This window comes from Lithobates pipiens, unplaced genomic scaffold, assembly GCF_037356315.1.
Source record: "Lithobates pipiens isolate NorthernLeopardFrog02 unplaced genomic scaffold, aLitPip1_a1.2 Scaffold_18, whole genome shotgun sequence".
NCBI classification, from domain to species: domain Eukaryota; kingdom Metazoa; phylum Chordata; class Amphibia; order Anura; family Ranidae; genus Lithobates; species Lithobates pipiens.
The window spans coordinates 393,338,407-393,360,981 of NW_027507758.1; the positions used below are offsets into that span (position 1 = coordinate 393,338,407).

Here is a 22,575-nt window from a genome sequence, read left to right on the forward strand (position 1 = left end):
CACCTGTTTTGGGGTCCCTCAGCGGCTGTCTCGGCTCCTCCCCGGAATGGCAACCTCCCTCTGGGAAGCTCTATCTCAAGGGGGTTAGCTTGCGGGCGTGCTCCCTGTCATACACGCTGCGTCCATAGACACAGCGTGTATTTCCCGGCTGACCATCCAACCCAAGGTCTCCAGAGTCCCTAGCACGATGTCTCTGTCTCGCCATTTTGTGGAAGTCCGTCGCCCGGAAAGGACGTCTGGCGCTCACGGCGGACTTCCGGTCGTGCGCAGTGATGCTGGAACGCACGCCCTGCGTCCAGCCATCACTACGAGAGAGAGAGAGAGAGAGAGAGAGAGAGAGAGAGAGAGAGAGAGAGAGAGAGAGAGAGAGAGAGAGACACCATGCTAGGGACTCTGGAGACCTTGGGTTGGATGGTCAGCCGGGAAAAGTCTTCACTGACGCCATCTCAGTAGGCCTGCTGTCCTGGAAGATGACTGGAGAAAAATAAAAAAAACATATGTTTTAAAAAGGTGACCTTTCTTCTGGGTGGAATCAGGAATATTGTGGACCATTTTATTTCTCAAGCTCCGGGCTCCTCTGTAAAATAAAATAAGGATTCTTAGGCAATATTTTGCCCAAAGTCTGGTCTCGACATAAAATGGGCCAGTGTCAATTTTCTTTAGATGCTTAGAATGAAGTTTGAATCCTGTAATGAATGCTGTATCAAATGGTTTATTTACCTTCTTTTTATTTTATAACAATGATTGTCTATTCTTATTTCCTACAACTGACCTGGCACTCTCTAGCCTTTTTTTGGGTACCCTTTTTCTATAAACCTATTAATCAAGACGTTAGACTGTGTTATTTAGTCCTCAAAGTCACAATTGTGGCGTATCCTCAAACTGGCTTTTGGGTATAGTATTTTTCTATTCATGGTGGTGGCAGCTAGGTATAGGTATATTGAGCCCCTATACCCATGATGGTGAACCTTGGCACCCCAGATGTTTTGGAACTACATTTCCCATGATGCTCAACTACACTGCAGAGTGCATGAGCATCATGAGAAATGTAGTTCCAAAACATCTGGGGTGCCAAGGTTCACCATCACTGCCCTATACCAACACCCTTAATCTGTTTGTAAAACTAATATTTATGCCAGACAGAAAAAAAAAAAAAAAAAAACACAACACACTACTACTACTCATGGCCATTAATGGCTCTAGAATGAACTTTCTCTGGGCCAATTTCAAATCGGACACCAGGAAAACTACAAAAGCCTTCTGCGTGACACTGTCAGATTCTAGACTCTTCCAATTAAATGAACTTTTTCTACTTACATCTGTCAAGAAGTAGCCCTATTTTTGTTAACCCCCCCCCCCCCCAAGTCACTGAAAGTAAGGAACAGCAAGCAAATTAGCAAACATGTCTTTTAAATACATGTTTGATAAATATTCGTCTTTACAATTGAATCACATTTTTTAAAGTATAAACCAAAGCGTAATACCTGTGTCACGGTTTTGTATCTCCATAACTTTAGTTTTTGGTTGGATTTTTTCAGGGCGATTTTTGTCCTTTGTCTCAGCCTTGTAATGCAATTCTTTTCTCCGCTTCAGTCTTGCTGGCGGTTTACTAACAGAAGTACCACTAGCTGTAAATTTAAACACCTCACCTATGGATTCATCAGCTTTGAAATTATAATTCTTACTGGGCTCTTTCAAGAAACAGTGTTTCATATGGTAGTGAGTTTGAGCACCTTCTGTGTCTGAAAAAGATTTCGAACAAATGCTGCACTTAATAACAACATTTCTGTCACTGGACTGCCCCTCGTTCTTACAAACATGTGTATTGATGCCTTCAAAGGTTTGGTCAGTTGCTGGACATAAACAGCAGCTATACCAGAGGTTTCCTTTCCCAAACAGTCTATCCAAGCAGAGTTTGCCATCTGCCTTCTTTGTTGCTTTGAGAGAATATTTTTCCAGACAGCCGCAAGTCAGACGCTTTTCAGACTCAATACATGTGGTCAGTGTATCATCTGGAACTTTAACATTTGATTGCCCCCGATTTGGTATATAACTATAGTCCAAAGCGTGAAAACTCTCATAGTGGCCAAGGAAGGCAGCTTCTTCATCAAAGTAAAGATCTTTACAAAGCCCACAAAAATATTTCACTTTTATGTCCCCATCATGCTGAAGCTGACAATGCCTAAGTAAAGTCTCCATTTTAAGAAACTTCTTCTTGCAGGTGTCACAGCAATATTTATGAAAGTGGTGAATGCTTAAGGATTGGCAGTGTTGTAGAACAGTTTCTTCATTATCAAAAGTCTCCTCACAAATATGGCACTGCCACAAACCCTCAGACTGCTGTGGTGATGGGGATGCGTTACTTGCTGGACTCTCAGATCTCATATCAATCTCTAAGGAAGTTGGTTGCTCTTCTGGGACCTCCTGTTCATAGTAAAAGGAATGACCACCATGGCAATCTATAATATGCATCAACACATTTTCAGTTCTTGCCAGCTCAACCTTACACATCTGGCACCAAAAAAGAAAACTGTCCAAGCGCCCACCACCGTGAAATCGGCACATGTGAAGGCGAATAATGGCAGTGTCATCAGCGAGCTTGCCACAAACCATGCACTTGTGAGAGATCCTATTGGCTGTCATAATGTGTTTTTTAGCATCTTTCTCAGCTGAAAACTGTTGAGAACATTCACAGAACCAAGCAGTCACCATAATATTGGCCTCTTTTTTTAAACCACCATCAGTTTCATTTTGCTGTACATGCTTTGACAAAACGTTGCTGTCATCAGTATTGTTTAAGTTTCTTTTAAGCATGATGTGTTCCAATCTAGCATTGGAAGCCAACAGGCAGAAGTCAGAAGGTGTTCTTATTCCTTCATTTAGGTAGCAAAATGCTAGAATGGACTCCTCTATAGAAATAATCCCCTTGACATCGTGACTTGTTCTTGCGATGTGTTTTTCAATGCGTGCTTTATCACTTAGACCTTGTTTACAAGTCAGGCAGAAAGCTTTTAGCTGGAAAACAGATGCAACATCAGCTATGCTTTTTTCTGAAACTGAAGCAGGACCAGCTTTTCGACATTGCGTTCTAAATAAAGAAACAAAGGCAATTTAGCAAAAAAAACAAAAACACACAACTAATGAGCTATGGACAAAAGTAAAATGAAAACCAAACACCAGTAAAAACTTCCTAGGGATAGAAGAGAATTACAACATATTTCAGGTTTTCATTGCTATCCCCCCTATTGCCCCCTAGGGAGCCTCCCCTATGACTCCTACCCCACTCAGTAGAGTCTGGAAACAGAGGCGTGGTGCTTAAAGGCCCAGGATACTTCCATAGATTTGGTCGAGTGGACATGCACCAGTGAAGCCAAGTGCTTCTTGCAACATCGCGATGAAAGGACAAATGGGGAATCCATTTGTCTAATGGAGTTCAAAGCTTTCATGTGCATTCTAATGGCTCTGACTACATTCAGGCAATGTAGACAACAAAACCACCTTTTGAAAGAAAAGATGAAATGGGTACAATACAAACTTGTCCTTGTGAAGTTCTTTATAGGAAAGGCCTGCCAATTCAAAGACATGTCTAACAGACAGGATAGCTACCAAAATGGCTATCTGCTCGTAGGAATCTCCAAAGGAATATCCCCAATTGGTTCAAAAGGTGGTCTCTGCAGGGCATTGAGAACAAAATTAAGGTCCCTGGGAAGCAGCAGGTGTGCTGCAGGGGGGCCTAACGTCAGAAACACCTTGGATAAAGATTTTCAACAAGGAAGCACGAGGCCAAAAGGCAATTATGTGCACTTTTTTATACATTCCTCACTGGAGGATGGCTGCCAGCGCTTTTGCTGCAATTCATTTGGCCAGCACAGTCAAATTCAGATCCAATTGCACAACTTTAATAAGCAGTAACACTGAAAATGGAGGGGTATCTGGCTCCATATACACTTCTGTGACTTCAGTTGGGCTTTGAGGTCAGCGTTTGTTAGAACCCAAGATTTAATGCTAGAACTACGCTCAAGTAATTTAAGAAAATCTTTGGGGCAATAAACACTTCCAAACAGAATTAATGCTCATTATCGATTGTTGGAAAACTTTGACAATATGTAAAGAGCAAAGCAAGTGCTGAAATGGGCATGCAGCATGCAAGTCACACTCAGAACGACAGCAGGTCCTAAAGCTTCAGCGAACACGAGACAATGAATATCCTTGCGGACCGTTGAGATCCGCCTGTCAGTTTTGAGGTGGATTTGAACAGGAGCTCCATGTACCTCTATGGAGTGTCGGATGTCAGCGGAGACATGTCCGCTGACATCCGATCAGCCCTGATCCGATCATCTCTGCTAAAACCAGACGGATGTCAATAATGTTTTGGTATATACTGCGCTGTGATAATAAACTTTAGCAAACCGCCAACACCGCTTCTAGACAAGAAAACATAAATGGAAAATAGGAAAAATATATGTGTAGCGCTGTGACAAAGACAGAATTTTTTTTTAGAAATTATATGCGTCACCATATAAATCTTAAGGCGAGAAAAAAACGCATTCCCTAATAGTGAAAAACCTTAAACCGCATTTGAGCAGTTTAACAAACCTTTGAAATGCAAATACAGGTTAAAAATTAATAAAAACTATAAATAGTAATCATACGTGGACAATTATCCAAAAGAAATGTAGGTGCCAAGTAAGTCCCAAAATATAAAGTCCAATAATATTTTTAGAAGAATCAACTTTCCAAGAAACAGCTTCCAAAGGAAATGGTGTACTCTTCACGCATGCATGCATCACCACCACCACCGTGAAACTGGGGGAGGCGTACATAAAACCATAAAAGCAAAGGGCCAACATAGTGTAATATTGTCATAAAAGATTTTTTTAATGAATAGGCATAAAAAACAAAACAAAAAAAAATACTCAAATTTAGAAGAAATCAAAAACGGCATGTACACGAATGGAAACCAGCGATGTCTGCAGAGGAGCCCACCCAACTTGTTTTGACTAAAGTCATCATCTGGGGTCCCTATGGTTTTATGTACGAGACCATTACCTCATCTCACATTGGATATTAACGAACATCTCGCCTGTATGACGTGGTGGTGCAAGCTGAGTCCGTGGAGTATCTACACCTATCGGGCAAATTCCATATATAAAGCCTATATGACTTGGGGGGCATACGCCTGACTAAGTCAAAGTCTTCTGGTAAGCCTCCCCCAGTTTCACGTTGTGGTGGTGATGCATGCATGCATGAAGAGTACACAATTTCCTTTGGAAGCTGTTTCTTGGAAAGTTGAGTCTTCTAAAAACATTATTGGACACCTACACTTCTTTTGGATAATTGTCCACGTTTGATTATTAGTTATTGTTTTTACTCATTTTTCACCTGTATTTGCATTTCAAAGGTTTGTTTAACTGCTCAAATGCAGTTTAAGGTTTTTCACTATTAGGGAATGTGTTTTTTCTCGCCTTAAGATTTATATGGCGACGCATATAATTTCTAAAAAAAAATTCTGTCTTTGTCATTATAAGGGAATACTTATTAAGGTTACCAAAAGATATACTAGGTTAAAGGTCTAAGATAATATGCTTAGGCGTGCATTTCACTAAGTTCAGAATTAAGATGCAAGATGTTGACATATTAGGAAGCATCTGTCTGCGGTAAGAGGTACAAAGCTAAGAAAGGACTGGTTACGCAAGAATATGGTCAGTCAGCAGATGTTGAAATGACGAAATAACTATCAGAAGACTGTATTTCACCTTTGACTTAGATAATGTCATGAGTTTAAGAAAAATGTCGATGTATGTATGAATTACCTGATTGGCTAAACCACAGGGCTGTCCTTTAGCTCAAACTAAATAAAACTGCTGTGTGTGCTTCAATATGCACATTCATTATTCACGTACAATCGTGTGTATGTGTAATGTGTGTCCACCGGTGAAAGGGACCTCCGCTCTTCCATCCTAGCCTAGGCTACCAGGGGTTACTTACAGAAGACGAGCAACCTAACAGTTTTGGTACCAGGAGTGGGGTTCGTCTTGCGACAGGTAGGTCACTTTACTCTTTTTACCTGATTGGTGAATGGTGTAAACACTTACTCTGTCCGGGCGGCCGCTACGAACTTAGTTTAAATTTAAAAGAAGTAACTGTGCCTTCGCGGCGGACTAGGCTGGTCCCTCGGAAGGTTAAAAGGGCTCGCAAGGAATTTATAGGTTTAGGGGAGTCCGACTAGGTTGGTCTGACTTAAAACTATTGGTAATAGTATTTTTAACACGGGAAGTAGTAGATTACGCCCGTGACAAAGGGATTGGTGGAGTGGACGCCCATTTGAATTTTTTTTTTTTAAAAGTGCACTATAAATTGATAAATGTATTGCAATACGGTTATTTCATGTCTTAAAGTATATTAAGAATATGTCTGTTTCTCTCTAGGTACGTGTGTAAGTATATAGAGTATAAGTTTTAATATAGAGTATAAGGAAAATAATTGTTGTTGTTTAAATGAGTGCAGAGTATGAGGAGCCCTCTTGTAGTGACATAGCATCCGCCTGCCCCCATTGCACGTTAGGTCTACTCTTCCTAAGAATAGATGACAAGTGGATTTTACTGACCACCAGACCAGGGGGGTTCTCTTGCAGACTTGGTGTAAGAGGGGTATATCCCGCCACCAGGAAAGATTTACCCTTCATCGTATATTAAGGGTAAATCTTCATAGTTTTATATAAGTCCATCTGCCCCAAAAAAGATCAGGGATCCTACTCCCAGACCAGAGACCGGATTGTTGGACAAACCGGGTGTTATCACCTGTGTCCTGCCACTAGACACACACTGCCCAGACTACTAGATGGGGAATTCTGCAGCAACCCAAGCCATGGCCACCCCATCACCCTATGAATTTGTTAGTAATATGATCCCTGGCCCCCAGGTAGAACCATTTTGGACACAAGTCCGAGAAAGGTGTCAGCAATTGGGGATACATGACCCAGGGCCATATGGTCCTTGTACTGAGGAAGACTGGCAAGAAGTCAGTAAAATTTGTCAGGTACATAAGCATTCTTATCCTCCCTGCAAAGGGGCTGACCCACAATACATGAAGGATTGTTTCTGTGCATGGAACAAATGCCTTGGAAAATATAGGCAATTGTGGACAGCAAGGACATTGGAAATCCCAGTGCCCTTATAGGACTGGACAGATTAGAGCAAGAGGCAGAGGCAGGGGATTTAACCCCCAGACCCGCCCACAGTATCCCCGTTATCTGCCATACCAGAACCCTCGTCAACCACTACCCCAATATCCTACACAGCCACAAATAATGCACCGAGGGAAACTCTGTTGGTATTAATGGGACACCTGTCACCCATCCCATCACTCCACCACTGACTGTAGCCACTCCAGAAGGACAGAAATTATGTACCCAAACTTTTGCCGTCTTGTCCTCATGCCCTGTGCCCCTTATGGGACGGGACCTCTTGGCACAACTGTGTATTACCATTAAGTTTAATAAAGAAGGTTCCCTTACCGCTAGTTCACCATTATGTGACTTACATGGCCCTAAGCGACATGCACACAGAGGGTTCCCAAAAAGACATGCACACAGGAGTTTCTTTCTAATGATACCTTCCTCCCTTGACCATCACACAATTTGGGCAGAAAACAAAGGTAGTGTGGGCTTTATTAATTGCACACCATATGCACCCCAAATGCGGTCAGATGCAGGGATACAATATCAAAAACAGTATCCCCTACCCCCAGAGAAAGTCAAAGGCATCTCCCCTCAAATTAATGATTACATATCAAAAGGTATCCTGAAACCAATCATCAGTCCCTGGAACACGCCCATTTACCCCGTAAAAAAAGGCCAGTGGGGAGTGGAGACTTATACATACAAGACCTAAGGGCAGTAAACAAACAAGTGATTCCCCTCCCACCCCTAGTCTCAGACATCACTTTTATTTTCTCATGCATACCGGCAGACTCTCTATGCTACACAGTAATTGATTTAGCGAATGCTTTCTTTAGCATTCCCATTGCAGAGGAAGCCCAACCTATGTTTGCTTTCTCCTGGGCCGGGGGCCAACTAACCTGGCAAGGGTATGTAGACAGTCCAGCCGCCTTCTCTATGGTACTCAACGAGACTGTCAAGTCTTGGACATCTGAGCGAGGGTCGGTACTGATACAGTATGTGGACGACTTGCTCCTGTGCAGTCGAACTGCTGAAGATTGTGCGGTCGATTCAACATCACTGTTGGGACACCTAGCCCGAGCTGGACACCTCGCCTCCAGGAAGAAGGTGCAATGGTGCCAGTCCCAGGTTGAATACTTAGGTTGTATCCTTAGAGAAGGAACAAGGCTGGTGTCACCTAAACGTGCCGCAGCCCTACAAGCTCTCAGTCCGCCAAAAGACAAGGCCGCCCTACTCTCATTTTTGGGTGCAATTGTATATTGCCGCCAATGGATCCCTGACTGTTCTCATTATGATAGTATCCTAAGAGAGGCTACTGGCTCGACAGCCCCTAAATTAATAGATTGGACTGAAGACAGACTACAAGCTTTTCAAGCTCTATTAAACAGTCTGTCAAATGCTCCCGCCCTGGGATTGGTAGACTATGGTAAAGCTTTTCAGCTGTACTGTGTAGTTTCAGGAAGCTCTTTTGCCGCCGTGCTAACACAACAACATGGATCAGGGTATCGCCCTGTCTCATATCTATCAAAAAAAAAACTCCCCATCCAAGTACAGGGAATGCCATTCTGTCTCCAAAATCTTGCTGCCTGTGCAATGGCTGTACAAGATGCAAACAAATTAGTGCTAGGTCACCCATTGACTCTCTATACCACTCATTCAGTCACGCATCTTATTCAGAACATGAATACCCAACATATGACCTCGCAAAGACTTAGTGGTTATGAGATAACACTGATGAACACTGATAACCTCACACTCAAATATGTGCCTGCCAGCAACCCCGCTGTGCGCCTTTTGCATTCCATGTTGCATTTACCACATGACCCAGACATTATACATGACTGTTCGGAAAAGGTTGCTGCTATTACCAGTCCCAGACCGGATCTCACTGACACCCCTATCTCAGGTGCAGAGGATGTTTTCGTTGACGGTAGCTGCTCACGTCCCTCTGACTCCACCTTTTTAACCGGTTATGCAGTTGTTCAACTACCAGACATCGTACTGGAGGCAAAATCATTACCTCCTTCTTCAGCCCAGGTAGCAGAGTTAGAAGCCCTCACTAGGGCCTGCATTCTATTCACCGGTAAAGAGGTGAACGTCTACACAGACAGTAGATATGCTTTTGGAGTGGTGCATGATTTTGGTGTGATATGGGCCAATAGAGGTTTTAAAACAGCAGACAACAAAATAATTGCCAACTCCACACAGATTAGTGCTCTCCTCCAAGCCATTCTTCTTCCAAAAAAGGTAGCCATAATTAAAGTAAAGGCACACTCCTCTGACAGCAGTCGTGTTTCAAAAGGGAATGCTCTTGCTGACAGAGAAGCTAAAAGAGCTGCTGCCTTTTCCCCTAACCCACCTGCCCCCACAACAATGTTTTTCAAGGAACACTTCGCAGCACCTAACTTTAAAACTGTCATAGCACAGATGCAATCAATGGCCACAGAAGATGATGTCCATTTTTGGACACAGGAAGGATTGACCAAAGACCCTGAAGGTCTTTGGTCAAAAGAGGGGAAGATCCACATGCAAGAACAAAACTATCACCCTTTGAGGTCCTCATGGGAATCCCCGCAAACATAGAATTACCCCCATTAGACCAAGACACTGATATTGACATTTATTCTCAACAGGAAATGTACGTGAAAAACCTGGTAAGTATGCTTCATGAAATGAACGAACAAGTTTCTGTCACCTTTTTCCCTCTTCCCACAGAACCAACGCATCCCTTCATCCCTGGGGATAAAGTGCTGATCAAACAATTAGCACAAAGAAAGAGTATCGGACCGGCTTTCTCAGGACCATGGAAGGTGGAAAAGGTATCCAGGACCGCAGTGTTAACAGACCTAGGAAACACCTGGATCCACGCCAGCCGTCTTAAAAAGTGTCCCCAGCTTCCCTCGACTCCAGAGCCCCTGGCAGTGACAGAGAGCAGCAACTCCCAAGAACAAGATCTACAAGAAGTTCAGAGAGGCATAGAACAAATTTCCCTGGAAGATCCCACACCCCCTCAAAAGGACAAAACAGAGCCAACAACTGCCGGGATGAGAAACGAAGAAGAAGAACAGAACTCTTAGATAACAAATAATCAGAACTTTAAAAAAACAAAGATGCTTTCTCCATCAGTGTCAGGGAAGGCTGTATGTCTTTGGGGTAGTCTGGTACTATTTGTATTCCTGCCCACATGGTTTATAGCCAACTGTATATATCATCCAGAAGACTTAGGTCTATTAAAAGGGATATGTGGACCACCTAAGATGAATAATACCCCCGGCCAAAGACATAGTAGAAGTATTGTACCCGTTAATGAGTCACCTAAGGGACTGACTAGCAAGATGTTACTACTAAAATTCAAATATAGCTATGCTCAAAAATCTGGTTTTGAGAAATGCTGGATTTGCAGCAAGCTACATCCCAGTACAGCTAGAATCCCTCTCATGGCAGTCCCCTTGAATTTTACCCCCCTCCTTAATGGAACACCCCCTATCGTCCTAACGAATGTTACTAGGACCCTTCCAAATAAAACCCTCACTTTCCAAATTATAGGTAGAAGCCACTTCCCAGACTGGTGTTTCCGACTGGGAAACACCACAAATGGAGCCGAGGTTTGCAAACAAACAAAACTTAACATTTCAATGACATCGTTTAACAGTCCTTCTTTCTTCCATACTTCAGATCCCACCCTAAATGCCACCTTTTTAGACTTTCTTAGCTCCAGTACCAAGACTACAATACACCAATTAATGTCAATTCTGGTGCTCTCTGGCCTTTCTGATACTCTTAGGAACGCGTTCCATAAACGACCCCTAGCTCTAGGAAATACCATATATATATGCTGCGGCAAACTCTGTCACCCCTGGATCCCAACCAAACCCCAGGGGTGGTGTTACCTTGCAGCCCTGGTTCCTATCATGGGGGTATTAGGGGATAACAAGGGAAGTCACCTCCTTGAAGCCAGCATGCATCCTAGATATCCCCTTAGACACCGTAATAAACGAGAATTGTTTTTAGAAAAAGATATGGCCTGGGCATGGTTCCCTTCCTGGACAGGGTGGGGAATTGACCTAATGAAAAGATTAAATAATTACACTGGCATAATTGATGAGATTCTGGAGGAAAATTCTGATGACATAACCAAACTAAATCTAGAAACTAGGGCAATTAGGAAGCAACTAGAACTACATGAGTTGGCTATAGAAAGTATGAGTGCAGCCCTTACTGGCCTCTGTGAGACTACTGAGGATTATGAGTGCTGTACCTGGATTCATAATACCAGCATCGAAGTCCCAGACTACTATGACGTTATTGCCCAACACAGGGAAGAGGTAAATAAACTACAGAAAGAGGCAAGGAACATAGGAAAAAACTGGGATCCCTTCTCGAGCAGTTTTAGTTTTGGGGGATTAATATCTTGGCTCCGAAATGCTGCCATGACAATTGTCACTGTGATTCTCTTCATTCTATTTTTATATGCCTGTTATAAGATAATCAAATGTTTATGTAAAAAGGGAAACACGGTCGCTCCGAAGGATCTGAAACTCACTTCCATTGTTAAGGATCCAACGGTATGGTATAGAAACCAAGAGCACAAGGGTTCGGAGTATGAAGCCTGTGCTATTAAATTAGAAAAGGAATGATCATTATGTAAATCACAGAATGATCAAAGGAAGGATTATAAGGGAATACTTATTAAGGTTAACAAAAGATATACTAGGTTAAAGGTCTAAGATAATATGCTTAGGCGTGCATTTCACTAAGTTCAGAATTAAGATGCAAGATGTTGACATATTAGGAAGCATCTGTCTGCGGTAAGAGGTACAAAGCTAAGAAAGGACTGGTTACGCAAGAATATGGTCAGTCAGCAGATGTTGAAATGACGAAATAACTATCAGAAGACTGTATTTCACCTTTGACTTAGATAATGTCATGAGTTTAAGAAAAATGTCGATGTATGTATGAATTACCTGATTGGCTAAACCACAGGGCTGTCCTTTAGCTCAAACTAAATAAAACTGCTGTGTGTGCTTCAATATGCACATTCATTTTTCACGTACAATCGTGTGTATGTGTAATGTGTGTCCACCGGTGAAAGGGACCTCCGCTCTTCCATCCTAGCCTAGGCTACCAGGGGTTACTTACAGAAGACGAGCAACCTAACAGTCATAGCGCTACACATATATTTTTCCTAAAACCAGACGGATGCAAATCCTATTTTTCATCCGTCTGGTGGATTGGATGAAAAACGTACCACTGGTCCGTTTTCATCCGATCACCCATAGGGAAGAGAGGGGCTCGGACAGGTCCGTCCCTGCACAGAGTGCAGAGGCGGACTTGTCATCCGCCGGCTCAGCGGGGATCAATGAAGCGATCCCCGCTGAGCTATTTACAGGCTGAATGAGGACAGCCCCGTGTGAAAGGGGCCTTACAGGGACTATTACTGCAAAAATATTTGTTCAGTCAGACAGTGATGTTTCTGGAACCAGAAAACCAAGCCTTTCGAGTGGAGTGATATCCATCCATGTTACCGATTTACTCACAGCTACACCCACCTGAAGTGTGCAGTTACTTCCATATGAGAACGTAGCTCGCAGCGACAATATGTGCAAACAACTTGAAATGGAATGTCCTTACAAAGTGCAATCAAGACTCTCTTTGCATAAGATGGAATAGGTAGTGGACGTGGAACTCCATTTTCACCTACAATAAGAGAAATTGTTTATTGAAACAGAATCGGATGCACCGATATGAAATTAGCCAAAAAATGAAGATTTTACAGAATGGTTATCACATGGTTTAATAAAATTAAAGGATAAGCTCCCTTTGAGAACATGTTACATGTTTAACCACTTCAGCCCCGGAAGATTTGGCTGCTGAATGACCAAGCCATTTTTTGCAATTCGGTACTGCGTTGCTTTAACTGACAATTGCGCGGCCGTGCGACGCTGCACTAAAACAAAATGTATCCCTTCTGCCTGAGACACAGAGGCGGTGCGGTGTATGTTACTGGTCTGAATAGTGATTGGACACATGATGATACACTGCGTGAGGCAGATGATACCAGAAGAGAGGAGGATTACTGTGGAAAGCCAGAGCGGGGCGAGGGGGAGGGCGGATGGCGCCGCTGCTAGACATGGCACTGACATTCATAGTAGTTGCAGCAAGGCAGCCAGGAATAAAATAACCAGCGGCCGGGCGCCCTAGGCGGTTGCCTAGTCCGCCTAGTGGTAGCGCCGGCCCTGATTTGTTATGTGCAGCATGAGTTTGATACAATTATCCGAGGTGTGCGTTATCCTACACATATGCTTGCTGCAGCTTAATCGTCACACTTTTTATATAGTCATTTGTGAAGGATTTTCTACTTATTAACAGAAAAGTACCTGCTGATATCCTTCGTTCTTTGACATTTTCTGTGCAATTAAATTAAATTGCAAAATAATCTTACCAGTTTTCCCAGCTATCTTCTTTGAATTACAAATCCTCCCTCCCTATGTAATGCAGATATGGAGGTTGTGTTTTAGTTCAAATCAGGAGAGCAGCCTAAGGTGCTGCACTATGGATACAGTATATTAAGTGAGTGTTCTAGGACAAGAAGTGCGCTGATAGCAGGATCATAAGGTGAAACTAAAAGGATCTGAAATAAAAATATGAATGCAGCAACCACATCCAAGGACACTGGTAAGCTGCAATATAACACTTTTTGTACTCGCCACAATATTGTTTTCTCCAAGTTTGAGACCAAGCCTTTGATCAATAGATCAAAACAAAACCAGCGGAAATAAAAGGGCAGTGTCCATTGGTGTCTTAACTACCAGCTAGTAGCAAGCAGTACAAGAATAAACCATAACATAGCAACGGGCCCAGCACAATAGAGGCGCAGGAGAAATGTCTTTCAATGAACTTTGAGAAAATAATTTTACGCCAAGTAGAAATATTTTACTTTATCATTCACTGTTGAAACACTGGAGTTGATTTACTAAAGCTGGGAGGGTGCAAAATCTGGATATCATGCACAGCTGCACCAGACTTTAACTTAAGCTTGTTCAATTAAGCTTTGACAAAAAAAAACAAAAAAAAAAAAATTATATATATATATATATAACTTGGAAGCGGGTTGGTTTCTATGCAGAGCTGCACAAGATTTTGCACTCTATATTTTTAGTAAATGACTCCCAGTCTTTGATCAATGGAATAACTAAAACCAGTTAATCACACTGCTTTCTGAAAAAGCTTGGCAGCCAAAGCTGGCATCCACTCATTTAGCCATATCTACCTTTAAAAGCGGAGTTTCACCCAAAAGTGGGTACCTGTTTTTTCCGGCCCCTCCCTCCCTGCAATCTTCTGGGAATGTCACAGGCCCCAGAAGAACCCCTGGCTATTCAGGACATGCAGCGCAACTCAGGCATGCGCAGTGTGCACTTGGCTGTGAAGCCGCAAGCTGTCACAGCTGGGTGCCCACAGTAATGATGCCGGCGCCACGGCGAGGTAGGGTAGAGAACCGAGGCTTTGGGCGGCTACATTGCTGGACCATGGAGCAGGTGAGTATTTATTAAAGTCAGCAGCTACACTTTTTGTAGCTGCTGACTTTTTAAACACAGAAAATGCTATAACTCTACTTTAAAGTGTTGAAAACCCCTGGAGAAGTGGTCAGGCTTGTCGCCCACCAATCATTACATGTTGGCTAATGTTTGCCATAAAGCAAAGCAATGTGACCGCGCTATGTAAATTACTCTATCCGTTGCCTTTGGTGATGCGACGTGTCACTGTGCGCCCCCGGGGGCACACATGAGTGGGCTATTCTGACGGTCATATGACATCCAGTCAGAGCAATAAAGCCCCTGCTCGGCCGTCATTCTGCTATAGGCAGGAAGGTGTTAAACATTTACATACTTACCTGCGTGCAGTGGTGCCAGCACCATCTTGTGGTCAATCATCCCAAGCACTCTAAAAAATTAGTTTTGCACAGAGTAGCCCTGAGCCTCCTTCTTGGGTCCAACACCTGCGGTCCTGGCCCCTATCCCCTGCCGAGTGCCCCAGGAGGATAGACTGCACAAAGGTAAAAACCTTCAGCCTTTAGTACCACTTTAAGGTGTAGGAAGATTGCTGAGTCTTTGCCTTAAAATTTGCCCTCCTATGTTGGGCCATTTGTTTGTGGCGAGGTCTTTATGTCTTCCCAATGTACAAGATTTTTTGCAATCCTTGCTACTTCACAAGCTATGGTAATTGGATTAAGGTGTACCTGGCTGGATATAAATGCCTGGGGAATTTTCCTGACACTCATTGCAAATTAGGTAGCGACTATAGATGAACTATGAAATGTCTTCACCATAACAGAACAAGTCCAGTTTAATAGGACTAACAACTACTTGCTATATCATGACCTGGATAATTAGCCTTTACAGACAAAAAGGTATAGAAGTTTATGGTTCATGAAGTACTGACAATTTTAGATATGCATTTGCTCCCCCTCTTTTTTTAAATGACAGCCTGTCCTTAGATTTTATTTGTTAAGCACAATATGATCAGTGCCACTCAATCCCTACTATTCAGGTCTAAATAAATACAGCCGGTACAACAAAACTGTAAACCACATACTGAAAAAGTGGCAAATAAAACAAAAAACTAAAAGATACTGTTCCAAATAAACATGATAGTCAACATACATACCACTAAGTGCGATGCTTCGTGCAAAGTGACTGCTTGCTGACATGTGCTTCAGACATTCAGCTCTTTGGTTAAAAAGTAGAAAACAGCTAGGACAAGCAAAACACTGGATAACTAATGGAGGAAGAGCTTGTTGATGACCATCAGCCAACTTTACCTAAGAGAAAAAAAACAAAAATGTAAATACGGATAAGGGCTCATTTACAGCTGTGTGAAGTTGGGACCCCATGTTTGTAAAACCTGAATAAAAATATACCATTCGTTTGTGCTGCATTTGTGCCGCAAAAATTAGCGTTTGTGCCGGTTCAGTTTCTGAGATATTAAACATTCAATTTAATGCAAGCCCCGCCCACTTTGCACCCCACGTTGCTGAATTTGAAAAACAAACGCGACATTCATTTGTGCCGCGTTTGTGTTGTGGAGATATTGTGTGTTATATGTTGTGAAACCCCGCCCACTTTGCACCCCACGTTACGGAATTTGAAAAACAAATGCGCCATTCGTTTGTGCCGCGTTTGTGCTGGTTTGTGCTGCAAAATAAAACGTTTGTGCCGCTTTGGTTGCGGAGATATTGTGTGTTATATGTTGTGAAACCACACTGACTTTACACCTTGTTACTACATCTTACATACAGAACCTATACTCAGCTTGGGTTTCCTTAATGTAAAGCTCCTCCCACTGTGCCGAGCACTGCACTTCATACTGTACCCTGGAAAAGGCAGCATTGGAGCTCGAACAACTTTTTGCTTGATGGTTTCATTCTAGCTCAGGGAATCCAGGGTAAATACATTTTTAACATCTTTAATTTTACTTATTATTAATAATTATGCAATGTATTCAATTGCAGTGAAAATAATACATTTGGAATAGGTGATTGTGTATTTGCTGTGTGTATACAAACTATTTTTTTTGCAATACTAGCACATCAACCTAATATAGTGGTCAGGTGGCAACACTAGTTGTGTTAATAACTGATGTCCCTATGTACATGTACTGTATACATCCTTTGTTCAGGGGTAGCCAGAATGTAAAATCATTGTAGTAACATACAGAAATGCTTTAAACTAGGGATGAGCCGAACACCCCCCAGTTCGGTTCGCATCAGAACTTTCGAAAGGACCGCAAATTTGTACGAACGTTAGAACCCCATTGAAGTCTATGGGACTCAAACGTTTGAAATAAAAAGTGCTAATTTTAATGGCTAATATGCAAGATAATGTCCTAAAAAGGGTTTGGGGACCTGGCTCCTGCCCCAGGGGACATGGGTCAATGCCTAAAATGTTTTTTAAAAAGGCCGTTTTGGCGGGAGCACCGATTTTAATGACGATTAAAGTGAAAAAAAAAGTGAAATATTCCTTTAAATATCGTGCCTGGGGGGGTGTCTGTAGTATGCCTGTGAAGTGCCACGTGTTTCCCGTGTTTAGAACAGTCCCTGCACAAAATGACATTAAACTGAAATAACATCATTTAAAACTGCTTGCGGTTTTAATGCAATATCTGGTTCCGGCAATATGGATGAAAATCATTGAGAAAAATGGCATGGGTAGCCCTCCCTGCCCATTACCAGCCCCTTTGGATCTTGTACGGATATTAAGGGGAACCACGTACCCATATTAAAAATAGGAAAGACGTGGGGACACCAGGCCCTATATACTCAGAACAGCAGTATACAGGTGATGCAAACAAGACAGGGACTGTGTAGGTTTGTTGTGTTAAGTAGAATCGGTTTGTAATTTTCAACTGGTACATTTTTAAAGTGTAGCTCCATTCAAAAAATCTATTTTTAAGCTTTTTGGAAAATATAGGGAAGGGTTATCACCCCTGTATAATTTGTTTTGCTGTCCGTCTTTTTTCATCTCACTTCCTGTTGTCTCCTTCCGTTTGTAAGTAGGAGATGTTTGTAAGTGGGATGTTTGAAAGTAGGGGCCTGCCCTATATGCTCTGCAGAAATGGCGGAAAAGGTGTTGGTGTTGTCACAACATTGTAAGCCCTCAAAGTGACTCTTGGTGGGCGCTGGAGCGCCCTGCTGTGAATGATTATATCAAGAATTGTAATTACATGCCATTGTTGAACAGTGGTAGAAAAATTGACCTTTGGTGGTTGTGGTGCTGGTGCCACAACACTAAGTCCTCACAGTTACTCTGGGTGGGCAAAGGAACAGGCCCTCCTGTGAACTATTATATCAAGAATTGTAATTACATGCCCCTGTTAAACATGGGCTGAAAAATTGGGCCTTAGGCACTGGTGCCACGACACTGCAACCTCTCCCATATACTCTAGTTGTGGTGCAGGAATGAGCCCTGCTGCAAAGCATTGCATCAAAAATTGTAATTAAACGCCCCTGTTAAACAGGGGCTGAAAAATTGGGCTGGTGGCATGACCCAGAACCAAAAATGTTCTTCCAACATATCAGTGGAGGAGGAAGTGGATAGACAATCAACATAACAGGACAGTCACTCAGCATTAGCATAGGTAGTCTTGAAGGGATGTGATATTTCAAAAAAAAATTATTCGGTTACATCAGCTTCAGGTGCTTGGTAGCTGTGGGTGATCCAAGTCTGATTCATCTTGATGAAGGTCAGTCGATCAACTGAGTCGGTGGACAGGCGCACCCTGTGATCGGTAACAAAGCCACCAGCAGCACTGAAGGTGCGTTCCGAAAGAACGCTGGATGCAGGACAGGCCAGTAGCTCAATTGCATACTGTGTAAGCTCTGGCCAGTGATCCATCCTCAAGACCCAGTAAGCTAGAGGATTTTCGGTGGGAAAGGTGTCCAAGTCTGACCTTGCCCCTAGGTATTCCTGCACCATGTAAATCAGACGCTGGCGATGGGTGCTGGAACCGATCATACCTTGGGGCTGCGGACTAAAAAATTGTCTGAACGCATCGGTCAGGCGGCCACCTTCTCCACCGCTCCTTCTGACCGATGCCTCAGCAACACGTTGTCCAGGACCAGGAGTTTGTAACCTCCCAGTCTCTGGGAACGCGTTGCACAGACCTTTCTGCAAGGCCTCCCGGAGATGTCTCATCCTCTGCTCCCTCTGCGACGGCAAGATAAGGTCGGCAACCTTACCCTTGTACCTTGGATCAAGGAAAGGGCCAGCCAGTAATGGTCCCTCTCCTTGATCCGAAGAATACGAGGATCCTTCCGCAGGCTTTGCAGGATCAGGGAGGCCATGCAGCGTCGGTTAGCTGAGGCATTCGGTCCGGAGTCCTCTGGGTCACTAAGGACAACATGATCCGCAGCTACCTCCTCCCAGCCACGTACAAGTCCACGGGTTTCTTGGGACTGTAAATCATCCCTACAAGACTGCTGCTGCTGCTGATGCTGAGTGCCAGCCTCCACCTCCATGCTGACATAATCATCCTCCTCCTCCTCCTCCTCCTCTTCCTGTGTGATGGGTGGCACAGCAGGAACACTGTCTGGATAAAGGGGGCCTTGAGAGGCAAGGAAGTCCTCCTCTTCCTGCCTCTGTTCTGCCTCAAGTGCCCTGTCCATTATTCCACTCAGCGTATGCTCCAAGAGGTGCACAAGAGGTACAGTGTCACTGATGCATGCACTGTCACTGCTCACCATCCTTGTGGCCTCCTCAAATGGTGACAGGACAGTGCATGCATCCCTGATCATGCCCCACTGGCGTGGTGAGAAAAAACCGAGCTCCCCTGACCCTGTCCTGGTGCCATAGTCGCACAGGTACTCATTGGTGGCCCTCTGCTGCGTGTGCAGCCGCTGCAGCATGGCCAACGTTGAGTTCCACCTGGTGGGCATGTCACATATAAGTCGGTTCTTGGGCAGGTTCAACTCCTTTTGGAGCTCAGCCAGCCGAGCACAGGCATTAAATGATCGGCGGAAATGCACACAGACTTTACTGGCCTGCTTCAGGACATCCTGTAAGCCGGGGTACCTGCCCAAGAACCGCTGCACCACCAGGTTAAGGACGTGAGCCACACAGGGCACATGGGTCAGTTGTCCCTGTCGGAGGGCGGAGAGGAGGTTGGTGCCATTGTCGCAAACCACCATTCCTGGCTTAAGCTGGCGTGGCGTCAACCACCTCTCGGCCTGCCCCTGCAGAGCTGACAAAACATCTGCCCCAGTGTGGCTCCTGTCCCCCAAACAAACCAGCACAAGCACGGCATGGCAACGTATTGCCTGCGTACTTGCGTAGCCCCTGGAACGCCTACGGAGCACCGCTAGTTCTGAGGACAGAGCACTGGAAGAGGCCACGGAGGAAGAAGAGGAGGGGGTGGAGGAGAGAGGTGTGTCACAACCAGTAGTAGCATTTTGGAGGCGTGGTGGCGGAACAACCACCAACACTACTGCACCTTGTCCTGCATCCTTCCTAGCTGCCAGAAGAGTGACCCAATGGGCCGTGAAAGACAGGTAACGTCCCTGTCCATGCCTGCTGGACCATGAGTCAGCGGTAATATGCACCTTACCGCTGACCGCCCTGTCCAGCGAGGCAAGGACATTGCCTTCCACATGCTGGTAGAGAGCCGGAATCGCCTTCCGTGATAAAAAGTGGCGTTTGGGGACCTGCCACTGAGGGACCGCACATTGTACAAACTCACGGAAGGGGGCAGAGTCTACCAACTGAAAAGGCAGCAGTTGAAGTGCTAGCAATTTAGCCAAGCTAGCATTCAACCGCTGGGCATGTGGATGGCTGGGAGTGAACTTCTTTCGACGGTCCAGCAGCTGAGGCAGGGACATTTGCCTGCTATAATCGGACGTGGGTGTACTGCTAGCAGAGTGCCCGGAAGCACTTGGCTGTGACACACCTAATTCTACACCTTTATTCCTCTCAGAGCAGGTTTCAGAGAGGACTGAAGGTCTAGTGGGGTTGGAGATCCCAGCTGATGAGGAGCAAGGAGAGGTCCGCTTTGTTCTTTGGTGTGGGTCTTTGAGGTACGCTTGCCAATGAGCTGCATGGCAGGTCAACATATGTCTGGTCAAGCATGTGGAGCCCAAGCGGCTGATGTTTTGGCCACGCGAGATACGCTTGAGACATATGTTGCAAATAGCAGCAGTGCGATCTGATGCACTCGTCTCAAAAAAGGCCCACGCTAAAGAACTTTTAGAATAACGCGCAGAGGCAGCGCCCTGCACAGGCGGAGCTCTGCGGTGTGATTCAGTCGGTGTGCTGCCCCTAAGCTGGCCCCCGGAGGGCATCCTGCCTCGTTGGACATTTGCCTCCTCCTCCTCCCTCCTACCAGGCACCCATGTGGAGTCAGTGCCCTCATCATCCCCTCCCTCTTCATCGCTGGAGAAAACCTGGCAGTATGCTGCAGCTTGTGGAACATGACTGCCAGATTGCTGTCCTTCTTGAGCATCCCCTCTCTCTGCGCTCACGCTACTGCCTTCCTCTAGCTGAGTATCATCATCAGAGCCTACAAAACACTGGGCATACTCCTGGAGCATGTACCCAACACTGTGCTCAAAGAGTTCAGGAGACTCCTCAGGAGGACGTGGTGGGTCTAGGGAAGGAGTCACTGATGATGACATTGAGAGGCGGGAAGACGATGGGTTGGCAGCTGCTTTGCTAGTACCCTGAGCCTGGGTGAGAGAGGATGAGGAGGCTGAAGAGGGCTTGGTCATCCACTCTACCAAGGCTTCGGCATGTTGCGGCTCAACATGTCCAGCTGCCGAAAAGAAGGACAAGCGTGTCCCATGGCCACGTGCTGATGAGGACGATGCACCGCGTCCACGACCAGCACTGTTGTCTCTAGACACAGAGCCTGCTTGCCCTCTTTTATCGGCTCGTGTCTGTCTGCCTCTCCTTGTTGGCCTTCCAGACATGGTAATGGCCTGAAGGGAGATGGGAAAACCAGCAATTGGGTAGTGTATATTGTGCTGGAGGCACACACAACTTCCACTAACTCCTGCAGATGGCTCAATTAGAGAAGAGCTATGTAGGTGGATATAACGGTGTATACTGCATTCAGAGCACGCAGACAGCACGCACAATCTCCTACAACTGACTGCAAGCTTTATTTAAAAAGAGCAAGATAGCTAGCTATATAGGTGGATATAACCGTGTATACTGCGGTCAGGGCAAGCAGACAGCACGCACATCTCCTACAACTGACTGCAAGCTCTATTAAAAAAAGAGAAATATAGCTAGCTATATAGGTGGATATAATGGTGTATACTGCGGTCAGGGCACGCAGACAACAACCACTACAGAAGAGCAAGAACGCAAAATCGGCCGATAATAAACGGTGTATACTGTGTTGAAGGTACACAGAAAACCCACTAACTCCTACAGACGCCAATACACTACACAAGGCCGCCGCGCTGGCAGCCTTATATAGTGTGGGGCGTGTACTACACAGCCTGAGCTATGATTGGCCATAGGCATCCTGCCTGTGGCCAATCATGGCTCTCCTTGCTGTCAGCGCTGTGATTGGCCAAGCATGCGGGATCACAGTGCATGCTTGGCCAATCATGAGCCGGCAATGCACTGCGGTGGCGCAGTGCATTGTGGGCCGTGAGCGCCACGCGAATTTGGCGCGAACAGCCCATAACATTCGGTATTCGCTGAACGGACGAACAGCCAATGTTCGACTCGAACACGAAGCTCATCCCTAGTGAACAGTGTAGTGAACAGTATAGTGTAGTGATCAGTGTAGTGCAGTGGACAGTGTAGTGCAGTGGACAGTATAGTGCAGTGGACAGTATAGTGCAGTGGACAGTATAGTGCAGTGGACAGTATAGTGCAGTGGACAGTATAGTGCAG

At 44.7% G+C, this 22,575-nt stretch overlaps 2 protein-coding genes across 14 annotated transcripts in view; one reads left to right on the forward strand and one right to left on the reverse strand.

Annotated features, from left to right (window-relative positions):
• LOC143989955 (uncharacterized) overlaps positions 1-22,575 on the forward strand; it is a 269,998-nt gene that overhangs the window by 190,702 nt on the left and 56,721 nt on the right. The window lies entirely within an intron of this gene.
• LOC143989382 (E3 SUMO-protein ligase ZNF451-like) overlaps positions 1-22,575 on the reverse strand; it is a 77,519-nt gene that overhangs the window by 12,340 nt on the left and 42,604 nt on the right. For all 13 annotated transcript variants that reach the window (XR_013277025.1, XR_013277024.1, XM_077489490.1 and 10 more), the window contains 3 exons: positions 15,845-15,998; positions 12,730-12,877; positions 1,485-3,088 (listed from right to left, as the gene is read on the reverse strand). Coding sequence is in view for 11 of the 13 variants with exons in the window: in XM_077489490.1 (XP_077345616.1) it covers positions 1,485-3,088; positions 12,730-12,877; positions 15,845-15,998 (1,906 nt within the window). In the remaining 2 variants the exon portion in view is untranslated. The remainder of the gene's footprint in view (positions 1-1,484; positions 3,089-12,729; positions 12,878-15,844; positions 15,999-22,575) is intronic.